Consider the following 12,055-nt stretch of genomic DNA (forward strand, 5'->3'; position numbering starts at 1 on the left):
ACTTCAAACGTGTCCATCCCCTAGGCAGTGTGCATCGCACTCATTACGTATGTATACACCCATCCCCTCCCCCCTACATCTGCCCGACACCCTATTAATGTTATTCCTGAATGTGCTCTTAAGTAATGATCAGTGAAACCAGTTTGATCGTGAGTACATGTGGTGCTTATTTTTCCATTCTTCGGATACCTAACTTAATACAATGGGTTCCAACTATATCCAGGAGAACGTAAGAGAAGACCTTTTGTTGTTAAGGATATTAACTCTTAATTCAAACTATTCTTAGTAAATAGTTTTATTCTAACAAAAATCTGTGATGGAGCAGTTTTGTGTTTCTATGGAATGCTTATAAAATGCACATTCCTCCTCAGACCTCAGATTATCTTGGGGCAAGGCCAAGAAATCTGCAGTTTAATAAGCTCCCCAGATAATTTCTATACAAGGAGTCCATTGGCCACATGTTGAAAATATTGACGTAGAATTGCATTGGTACTGAGGCTGCTGATTGATCTAACTCAGGCGTGACTCAGACTACTGGAGTGTAGCTGTAAGGAGCAAGGCTAAGATGGTGGGAACAAAGCACAGCTGACAACAATTTTCAGGCAGAGATGGAACTAAGAGAAAAAGAAGAAAATACAAGAGTATATGTGTTCACATAAAATGGCAGTTACATAAAATGAAATGTCCTGAGCAGCTAGAAGCACAAGAAAATACAGTTTCAGTTCTGTTCAGGTGTGGTCAGTTATACGATCTCACTCCTAACTAAAGAAAGGGAAATCAACATAGTAGTTACTTCCCTCTGACCATTATCAAGAAGCATTTTTATCTGAGAAAATCCTGGTTTCTTATTCAAGAAAACTGAGAGGCATTGCAACCTTAGAAGAGGAGAGAAGGGACTGGGAGGGGAATACAAAGGCAGAGACCATATGATTTCTTAGGTGGTTAACTTTGACTTTTGATTATCCCTTTACTGGCCCTTTTGTAAGTATTTTGAGTTTAAGAGAACTAGCATAAAAAGTTCTTGATGTCTCATTTTAGAGAATACAAAGGAGGGAAAAAACTAAGTCCGAAATAGAAAGATTTTTTTTTTTTTTTTTAAGACGGTGTCTCGCTTTGTTGCCTGGGCTAGAGTGAGTGCCGTGGCATCAGCCTAGCTCACAGCAACCTCAGACTCCTGGGCTTAAGCGATCCTACTGCCTCAGCCTCCCGAGTAGCTGGGACTACAGGCATGTGCCACCATGCCCGGCTAATTTTTTTTTATATATATTTTAGTTGGCCAGATAATTTCTATCTATTTTTAGTAGAGACGGGGTCTCGCTCTTGCTCAGGCTGGTCATGAACTCCTGACCTTGAGCGATCCACCCACCTCGGCCTCCCAGAGTGCTAGGATTACAGGCGTGAGCCACTTCGCCCGGCCTAGAAAGATTTTTTTTTTAAATACAAGATAAAAGGTACAGCAACCAAAAGATTTTTCCAGTGTACTTCTAATCAATAAAATTTGGCACTTGTCCAGGTGTCATGGCTCACACCGGTAATCCCAGCACTTCAGGAAGCCAAAGTGGGGGAGGAATGCTTGAGGCCAGGAATTCAAAACCAGCCTGGGCAACATAGTGAGACCCTATCTCTACAAAAAATTTTAAAACATAGCCAGGCCTCACCTACCCGAAGGAACAAAAGTCATTCTATAATAAAGACATCTGCACTCGAATGTTTATAGCAGCACAATTCACTATAGCAAGGATGTGGAAACAACCCAAGTGCCTGTCAATCCATGAGTGGATTAATAAAATATGGTATATGTATACAATGGAATACTACTCAATTATAAAACAATGACGGTGATCTAGCACCTCTTATATTTTCCTGGATAGAGCTTGAGCCCATCCTTCAAAGTGAGGTATCACAAGAATGGAAAAACATACACCACATGTACTTGCCATCAAACTGGCACTGACTGATCAACAGTAAGGTGCTCACACAGTAGTAATATTCTTTCAGGGCAGGGGGGTAGGGGTGGGTAAACTCACAACTAATGGACACGGTGAGCGTTGTAGGCGGGGAAGGGCACGTCTCAAATCATGGTTTGGGTGTGGCAAAGTCATAACATGTAACCAAAATGTTTGTACCCCCATAATATCCTGAAATTAAAAATAAATGTTTTTATTAAATATGAAAATAATTTTATAGAAACATATAGAAAGATTTTAAATAAAATCATTCATATTATCCTAAAAAAAAAAAAAATGGCCAGGCCTGGTGTGTACACTTGTAATCACAGTTACTCAGAAGGTTGAGGCAGGGAGATCACTTGAGCCCAGGAGTTCAAGGCTATAGTAATGATTGTGCCACTGCACTGCAGCCTGGGCAATAGAGTGAAACCCTGTCTCTAAAAAAAATTAAAATAAAAAAATAAAATTTGACACTTGATTAATTCCTTGGTTTGGGAGTAATGTTACTTCTAATTGAATTTTTGGCATGTTTGGCCCACTAATTATTATTTATAATGTATGTTGTATATGTGTATTTGAATGCTGAGTTCCTAAAACATTGCTAGTTATTTTATAATCATAATTCAGATTTTCTTATTTTGTTTCTATTGATAGCAAGTGAAATTTCAGTATATTTAACCACTTATCTTTATTTCCAATTCTTAGTATTGCCTCTAAATTAACTTTGGGTGAGCTAAATCAGATACTTTACCGATGTGAATCAGAAGAACAGGAAGATGGTGGAGGGTGCTACACCATCCCAAACTGGTCAGCCCTTAAATATGCAGGTCTTCAAGGTAAGCAAGTAGAAGGATTGCTAAGCTTTGTGTTTTTCTTTTAGGGTCTTCTGGTATCTTCTTTATAGAAATAACAGTATGGGCTCAGAGTGTGACTGCTTGGGTTCAAATTATAGTTCTGCCTCCTACTCATTGATTGACCTTTGGCAAGTAACATAACCTCTTTGTGCCTCAATTTCTGCCTCTATAACATGTGAATAGTATTAATAATACTAGTATACTATAATAGTATTATTAGCCTAATTGAGAAGGCTTTTGTGAGGATTAAATGAGACCATTCAAGTAAAGCACTAAAAACAGAATGTGGCACAAAGTAATCAGTCCGTGTTACCTAGAATTACTAGTTCTGTGTCATCCATTAAGGTCATTTATAGCTCTTTATGTATACTTTGACCTTAATGTTTCTTGATCTGGTTTATTGTATATAACAAGAAACAGAATATGCATGTTTGGACCCGAAATGGGACTAGATTGTAAATATAATACACTCATCTTTTTTTTTTCATCTAACTGGAAATTTTTTGCTGCATATTTGTTTTATCCTATAAAGAGAACTTACAGTAAAATATGTAATTAGAGTAGTTGTAACATGAGTTAAAGGAACTAAATACTTAACTCTCCATTGAATCCATCTGGTTGGTAATGTTTTCCTAAATATTTATCTAAGAAATTTGCTTTATCACACCTGTGTTCCTGGTTCATGAAGTTTTCCACTTATCATGCCTCTTTTTTTAACTCCTTATTTTTCTGTCCATCTAGTTCATCTTTAAGGGCCAATTTAATGCATAGATATTCCATAAAACCTTTCTTAACTATTTCTTTTTATAGTAACTTCTTTGTCCTCCAGACACCCATTCTGTTTTTTTCTATACCTCTTACTTGACCCTTGAAATAAATCACCTTATTTTGATATTTAGTATAATTTTTCGTGATTCTTATCATTGCAGTTAAGAAACAGGCTTTAAAACCAGACTCCCTAGGTTACACCGACTAGTTGTATAACCTTGGAGTAGTTAAACTCTCCATGGCTCAGTTTCCTCATCTGTAAAATGGAGATAATAGTTCCTACCACAAGGGATTATGGTTAGGATTAAAGGAGTTAACACATGTAAACCACTTAGCACCTAGTTCCTACTAGGGACTTGGAAATTATTAGCTTTGAAACTCCACTAAGTAGATTATACCTTGAAAAAGAAGAATGTAAGTTTTATCTTTGTTGTGGTTCTTGTTTTTTAGCTTTTATACCTCCTACAACACTAAGCACATAAGCTCTCAATAAACTTTTTTGAGATTCTTTTTGTACTTAGGACCATTTGTTTTTCTAAAACATCCTTTTTTTTTTTTTTTTTTTTTTTTTGAGACAGAGTCTCACTCTGTTGCCCAGGCTATAGTGCTGTGGCATCAGCCTAGCTCACAGCAACCTCAAACTCCTGGGCTCAAGCGATTCTCCTGCCTCAGCCTCCTTAGTAGCTGTGATTATGGGCACATGCCACCACGCCCAGCTAATTTTTTCTATTTTCAGTAGAGACAGGGTCTCACTCTTGCCCAGGCTGGTCTTGAACTCCTGATTCAAGTGATCTGCCTGCCTTGGCCTCCCAGAGTGCTAGGATTACAGGCATGAGCCACTGCACCCAGCCAAAAACACCCTCATTTTTAACACAAAATGTTTTGTGCTGTGAGTGATAAAGAAGTGTACATATTACCAGTTTTAAGCAATTATCTACTCCATTTTCACTTTGTGCTATTGAACTCCTTCTTCTACTTGACTGAAAAGACCACACTTTTGTTAGCTCCTTTTCTAGCCTGTCTTCTTAAAGTTAAGTCTGGTTCTTTACTGTTTCTGTTTATCCTCCTAATGAAATGATTCTTCCCATTCTTTTTACCTGATTTTTTACTTTATAGCAATTCCTTTTCCCTCTGATAGTTTAATATTTTCAACAGCCCACAGAATATTTCCTGCAGGCTGTTAATAGCAGCCTCAGATTAAATCAAACTTAACCACTTCATTGACCTTTCTCTCCTCTAAACAAAATTTACTTCCCTACTTCTTATAATAATGTATATTTAGATGTTTTGGAATCCAGGAATCCATTTTTGGGTCTTCCCCCTTCATCTTCAGTATTGAATCAGTAATTATGATTCATGGATTCTTTCTTCTATTTTCTTTGGTATACCATATCCTTTTTATTTTCACAGTTATCATCCTGTTCTAGGACTAAGTCCTGTCTACAAAATAAACTAAACGGTTTTCTAACTCTTGTTACCTCTTCCACAAATTATTCCATTCTATTGGTCGTCATCAGATCTGTTTTCTAAAACATTGTTTTCATCATGATGTTCCATTATTCAACAGTGGAACTAACATTTACTAAGCATTACTTGCCTTCCATAAAAATGCTAACATTTATGTAGAACATTATTTTATACTGTTTTCCAGTTTTTTTATGTTTTAAGCTTTATTTCCCAAAGAAGATTGTAAGTCCCTTGAGGGAAAGAACTTAATCTTAAATGTATGTTTTTTTAATTTCTCAAAAGATGCTACATAAATAGTAAAATTCATTAAATTCTAAATAAATAAATTCAGTCAAAATGAAGTCAGTGAAGCCATATAATTTTGTAAAGGTAGAAATTATTATTTTATTGAATGATGAAAGAAGTACTATTGGTATGTCATTGAAATAATAAAATCTAGGTATGCATAGGAATTCTTATGCTTCTAATTGAGGACTGTAAGGATTGAAGATATGCCTACATACCTCATTTTGATACTTTGTTTACTTCTAATTACCTCCTGTTATATTTCAAAGATTCCTTCCAAAGCAGATTTTATTCTTATCACCATAGATGTTCTTGCCCTCTCTGAAACCCAATTCTATGATTTCCTTAAATCTTGCCTGAGTATTAGTGAATCTACCACTTTTCAACATGAAAAGACACAGATTTATCAATTCTCTTTTCCTAGATGCCTCAGGGCAGGGAAACCATGCCAGTTACCTTTGAATATTATATAACATTAAAATCCAAAAGAATAAGCCCAGTCCTAAAAGTTATGAATCTTGGAAAGCTCTGCATAGCTCTTGTGACAGTAGTCCCCTTCAATATGGCTTTGTATCCTGGTTCAAGCTAGTACTGTCACAATTATCTCCAACCATGTTAAGCGCCATTGTGGACTATGCAGCTCTTGTATCTGCCTCTATGTGTTCACCCCAAATCACTGGAATAGAGACTAGAAGAGTAGAGACTAGAAGCTTTGGGAACAAATTGACTCCCAATACCACAGCATGACTTGTCTCTAATTTTCAGGATTGATGTCCGTATTGGCAGAAATAAGACCGAAGAATGACTTGGGGCATCCTTTTTGTGATAATTTGAGATCTGGAGATTGGATGATTGACTATGTCAGCAGCCGGCTTATTTCACGATCAGGAACTATTGCTGAAGTAAGTGGAGCAATATTCTAGTCCAAAAAAATTCAAGGGCATAATAGGAATTATATTACCATGTTATATATAATATTTATCTTATTTTCTAACCTGAACCATTTTTCTCCTTTCTTCATCATCTTTCAGTTCTAATAAATGGAAATTTGGTTGATAAGATTACTAGGTAGTAAAGTTGCATGTTTAGATTTACCTTTTAAAACACACCTAGCCTGTACACATACCAAATTAACTTTTAAAATTATTTTTATAACAGGTTGGTAAATGGTTGCAGGCTATGTTCTTCTACCTGAAGCAGATCCCACGTTATCTTATCCCATGTTACTTTGATGCTATACTAATTGGTGCATATACCACTCTTCTGGATGTGGCGTGGAAGCAGATGTCAAGGTATATCCAGCAAAGCTTGAATATATAGTCATGTTTGTGTAGAAACTATATACAGAGTCGCTTTATACATGCTCTTAAAAGATTAAAACATGAGGAATTGCCATAGATTCATAGAGCTGAAAAAGTTTTTAAGTATATAGTAAATTTATTAGCATCCTGAGTCTATAGCATACAAAAATAAATTTAGACATTAAAATCTGTTCTAAAAGCTAATAAAACATGTAAATAGGAAAATTAAATTGTTTTATCTTATTTGTTTCTATTCACTAACTTTTTAAGTTGATACAATTTTTAGAATATGCACAATTCTTCATCTAATTTTTCATCAATTAAGAGAAAAAAATATTCTGCTATTATTATAACGAAATTTGCCTTTAATGATGAATTTCCCTAAAATGAAACCACCAGTTGAAGTATACCAGTGAGAGCCACCAAATTAATTAGGGTATAATTTCAGAAAGAACAAAACTTAACTTTACCATTTGTTTTACAACAATCCATAGACTTAAAGCCAGCTAAAATCATGGGTGAAATGAAAGTACTTTTGAAATCTAACCAAATTGAAAGTTTTTTTCAACTAATATTACCATTGTTACACATTTGTGTAGAAAAATCATTTGAGGAAAAGAAACCAAGTAAAATAAAACTGCTAAAAAGTTTTGTATTTCTACAAGTAATATTTTAAACTCCATCACTTTTGTTACAGCTTTGTTCAGAATGGTTCAACCTTCGTGAAACACCTTTCACTGGGTTCAGTTCAAATGTGTGGAGTAGGAAGAGTCCCTTCTCTGCCACTTCTTTCACCGTCACTTATGGATGTACCATATAGGCTAAATGAGATCACAAAAGAAAAGGAGCAATGTTGTGTTTCTCTAGCTGCAGGTAAGAAATCATGTACAGGGTTAAAATGTATAAGTCAATAATATGCACAGAAGACAAGGTAAGGGAAAATGATTACTTGTTAAAAGCCTATGATGTCCAAGATTTTATGTTACTGCTTAGTAAATTTCATAGATATTCACTCTAAAAATAATAACCATTCTTACTATTTAATTAAAACTGTGCACCAGGGATTTATGTGTGTTTTTTTATTGTGGCTGGTTAATTCTTTTCTTCTGAATGTTTCTATGTTTTCCAACTCTTGGCATTTTCTATTTTTTTAAATCAAAATTATTGTACTACTCTTTCGCCTGTATTTTTCCCCAATTTTTAAATATAAGCCCAACCTTGTAATTACCAAGAGATCATGTAAAGGTCCTCTACAAGTTACAAAACATAAAGCAAATGTTAAATAATTTTTATTATGTGTCTAATTCCAATCAAATTCTTTCAACTGTATTTATTGGCATCCTTTCCTCCCAGTAGATTTAAAATCTGAATCAGGTAACAAATCCAAGTAAGCAAAATAGACTAAAGGACAGGCTTTTGTTTTCTTTTTAAAAAATTTCAAGCATATTTCTAGAAAGTACTTAGTATTCAAGGCCACTGAAATTTAGAACTTTCCAAACTAAACCAAAAAATAATCAAATTGCAGGAAGAAAGTAATAGTATTATCTATGTGATCCCGTTTAGCCTTAAATTTGTACCTGCTTAGACCAGATAAAAAGACTTAGTGGTACCCAACAACTAAACTAGAAATTACCTTTTCATTTGGAATGATCATAAAACATTCATAAAACTCTATTTTAATTCTTTAATTGTATTTTAGATTTTCACTTGACTGTTTGATCTCCCTCTGATACCTATTGTTCTCCTCTGAATACATGTATATGCTCATGAAACAGACCTGGGCTATTGTGGAAAAAAAACATCGATGTGAAGAATTCAGTGTTTTGTTTTTAAAGATGTGGTCTCACCCTGTTGCCCAGGCTGGATTGCAGTCATGCAATCATAGCTAACTGTAACCTCAGCTCCTGAGTATCTGGGACTACAGGCATGTGCCACCATGCCCAGCTAATTTTTTATTTTTTGTAGAGATGGGGTTTCACTATGTTGCCCAAGCTGGTCTCGAACTCCTGGCCTCAACTTATCCACCTGCCCAGACCTCCCAGAGCGCTGGGATTACAGGTGTGAGCCATCACATCTGGCTGAAAATTTGGTTTTAAAGCCTGCTTTTTCCTAGCACTCTGGGAGGCCGAGGCAGGTGGATCGCTCGAGGTCAGGAGTTTGAGACCAGCCTGAGCAAGAGCGAGACCCCGTCTCTACTAAAAATAGAAAGAAATTATCTGGCCAACTAAAAATATATATAGAAAAAATTAGCTGGGCATGGTAGTGCATGCCTGTAGTCCCAGCTACTTGGGAGGCTGAGGCAGTAGGATTGCTTAAGCCCAGGAGTTTGAGGTTGCTGTGAGCTAGGCTGATGCCACGGCACTCACTCTAGCCTGGGCAACAAAGCAAGACTCTGTCTAAAAAAAAAAGCCTGCTTTTTAAAAGCCTATTACATAAAATAGTGATCTTGACCTTTCGATTGTGCAGCACTGCTGCTAAATACCCCCAAAATGTACATGTTTATAAATGATATACTGATGCAAGCTATGATACCTGATATACTTACATAACAGATACAATATAAAACAAAAATAGCAACTAAAAAAAAGTTGATAAATAAATATGAATTGAAGTTCTGGTATGTGCTTCTAGCATCTTAAGGGACAGTTTTGTCTACTCTATTACTTGCGAAAAATAGAACTATATTCAGATTTACACACAGGCTTTTTGGTATGCTGTTTTAAATGACCAGGAATGCCTTACTTTGGTAGGAGTATTGTAAAAAATAAATTTATAATTATAAACTTTTATAATAATTGGCAAGGTAGGAACCACTTAAAAGATATGTGATCTACAAGTTGTATACTCTTAGAGGTCAAAAAGTTAATACAAACATTTCCACATATTAGTGCTAGAGATTTTATAGTTTTGGCTTTTTAACAAAGACTGACTACTTGTATTTTAGGACATACCAATTCAAACTCACCCTTTTTTTTTTTTTTTTTTTTTTTGAGACAGAGTCTCACTCTCTTGCCTGGGCTAGAGAGTGCCGTGGCATCAGCCTAGCTCACAGCAACCTCAAACTCCCGGGCTCAAGCGATTCTCCTGCCTCAGCCTCCCGAGTAACTGGGACTACAGGCATGTGCCACCATGCCCAGCTAATTTTTTCTGTTTTTAGTTGTTAGGCTAATTTCTTTCTATTTGTAGTAGAGACGGGGTCTCACTCTTGCTCAGGCTGGTCTTGAACTCCTGAGCTCAAGCAATCCTCCCACCTTGGCCTCCCAGAGTGCTAGGATTATAGGCGTGAGCCACCGCGCCTGGCCCCAGCATAATTCTTTTTGTGAGTGAAATCCTGATTTCCTTTGCTTTACTTTCCTATGACTATTGTTTTTAGTACAAATATATATAACAGTTGTATTTCTTTAATGTTTTACAAGAAACCAAACTCAATCTAAAAATAAAACTTTAGAGTTTATCCATTGATTACCCTATTTTATCTCATTCATAAAGGTTGCAGTTACCTGTGAAGTTATTTGGTACATGAAATCCTTGTTTCTTTGCAAAACTGTTTCTAAGACAGTATAGCATTTTTAATTGACAAAAACTATATATATTGTATACAACATATAACACTTTAAAATGTTTTAAATTGGGTTGGGGAACCTTTTCATGTTGAAAGGCTGTATTTATTTAGATGTAATCAAATAAGGCCTCATTTGAGAAACTTCAATTAGATATACTTAAAATGTACACTATTTTGTAAAAATCTAACTACTATGTACTTAATACTTTCAAAAAATGAAAACTATTTGTTAATTTTAAAATTAACTGACCTTTTAATGATTTTGTTGTGTCTGCTTTTTGTTGGAAAGCATTTGAATATTTGGCTGCAGCATGGAGGTCCACAGTTTCAGTTTATCCTCCAGATGGGTATCAGTCATTTGTGACCTTAAGGGCATCTTGATTTGCGTCAGGTAGGAGAAGGTAGATTCACGGCAATAAGGGGTTGAAAAGCAAGAAAGCATTTTGGGGACATGTTGCCACAGGCATGGGTATTCTACAGCATTTTCCCATATTTCAACTGGATCTTTCTTAGCATCAGACAATGACTTTAAAATGTCATCTACTGAGAGCTCAATCAAGTCTGTCTGTAGTTCTTTAGGTGCCTTGGTGATATCAACTAGGTGAGGCTGAAATGCTAATTTGAGTGTGATGTCATGATTCTCAAAGTCAGTGAACCTTACTTTGTATTCTCAAATTAATAGGTCTATAACAGCTACAGATTCTTCAAATGATTTGCATATATCATCCTGCTTATCAGTGATCTTTGCTAACTATGGAAAATGTTCATCCTAAATTTCCCTTTCAAGAAATGTTTTGAAAATGTTTTTTTTTTAAATGCTTGGATTTTTTTGCCACATATATATAGATTTAGTTTTACCTTGCAAAGAAATATTAAAGTCATTTTATTTGACATGATGTTAGAAATGCTGCATTCCTATAGAAATCATCTTTCAATAATTCACACTGTTGATTCTGTTCTTCATATAATTTAACTGTCTGCTCTCACAGAGGTAAACTTTTGGCTAACACCTATCCCTGCAATAGCCAACACACTTTAGAACGTTAGGCAAATCCACACTGAATACCTCATGGTTCAGCTTTAGCATGTTACAAAACTGAGGATGATGCTGTGTTGCATTTGCAGGAATATAGTTAACAATATTTATAACTTGTTGCAAAGTGTCACATAAGCAGCTTTAGCACAGAGATTTTGCTGATGCAAAATACAATGAAAAGAAATGAGAGCATCTGGATCTGTTAATACCTTTTTTAAAATCTGTGCAATAAATCCTTCATGTTTTCTGTCATGAAAGGTGTACTGTCTGTATATATTAGGTTATTAAGCATGAAATGTCCAATTTCCTTAAGTACTAAGTTTGACAGTTAATGTCTTTGACATTTCACTTTGACACTTCTTGTTTTATTTTTATTGTGAAGGTACATGCTCAGTCTTTCAAATGCTTGTTTTGGCTTGTGATTATCTTTCAAAATTTTTTAGAGCAGTTTTTATGGTATGATGGATAAGTCAAAATTTCGCGTTATTTTCTAATGTGAGTTCTGTCATGGAACCAACGCAGCAGCGCAGACAGCTCAAAATATCAACTAAGTGTTTGGGAAGGATGTGGTTAATGCATGCACAGTACATTGGTTTGAGAAGTTCCATTCTTGTGATTTTAATCTTGAAAATGAGCTGTTTGGGTGACTTGACACCAAAGTGGATAATGATGAACTGAAAGCTATAGTGGAAGCAAATCCATCTGAACCTATGCATGAATTAGCAGCAAGGTTTAACATTACTATTCCAACAATATTGGACCATTTGAAACAAATCAGCAAGATAAAGAAGCTGGATACATGGGTTCCGCATGAGTTAAACAAATGTCAGAAG

General features: G+C 35.4%; 1 protein-coding gene across 1 annotated transcript in view; it reads left to right on the forward strand.

Annotated features, from left to right (window-relative positions):
- Positions 1 to 12,055, forward strand: part of AGL (amylo-alpha-1,6-glucosidase and 4-alpha-glucanotransferase) — a 77,489-nt gene that overhangs the window by 36,813 nt on the left and 28,621 nt on the right. Inside the window, exons 21-24 of the mRNA XM_069480201.1 lie at positions 2,655 to 2,785; positions 6,089 to 6,225; positions 6,482 to 6,615; positions 7,322 to 7,497. Coding sequence (XP_069336302.1) covers positions 2,655 to 2,785; positions 6,089 to 6,225; positions 6,482 to 6,615; positions 7,322 to 7,497 — 578 coding nt within the window. The remainder of the gene's footprint in view (positions 1 to 2,654; positions 2,786 to 6,088; positions 6,226 to 6,481; positions 6,616 to 7,321; positions 7,498 to 12,055) is intronic.

This window comes from Eulemur rufifrons, chromosome 8, assembly GCF_041146395.1.
Source record: "Eulemur rufifrons isolate Redbay chromosome 8, OSU_ERuf_1, whole genome shotgun sequence".
In the NCBI taxonomy this organism is placed as follows: domain Eukaryota; kingdom Metazoa; phylum Chordata; class Mammalia; order Primates; family Lemuridae; genus Eulemur; species Eulemur rufifrons.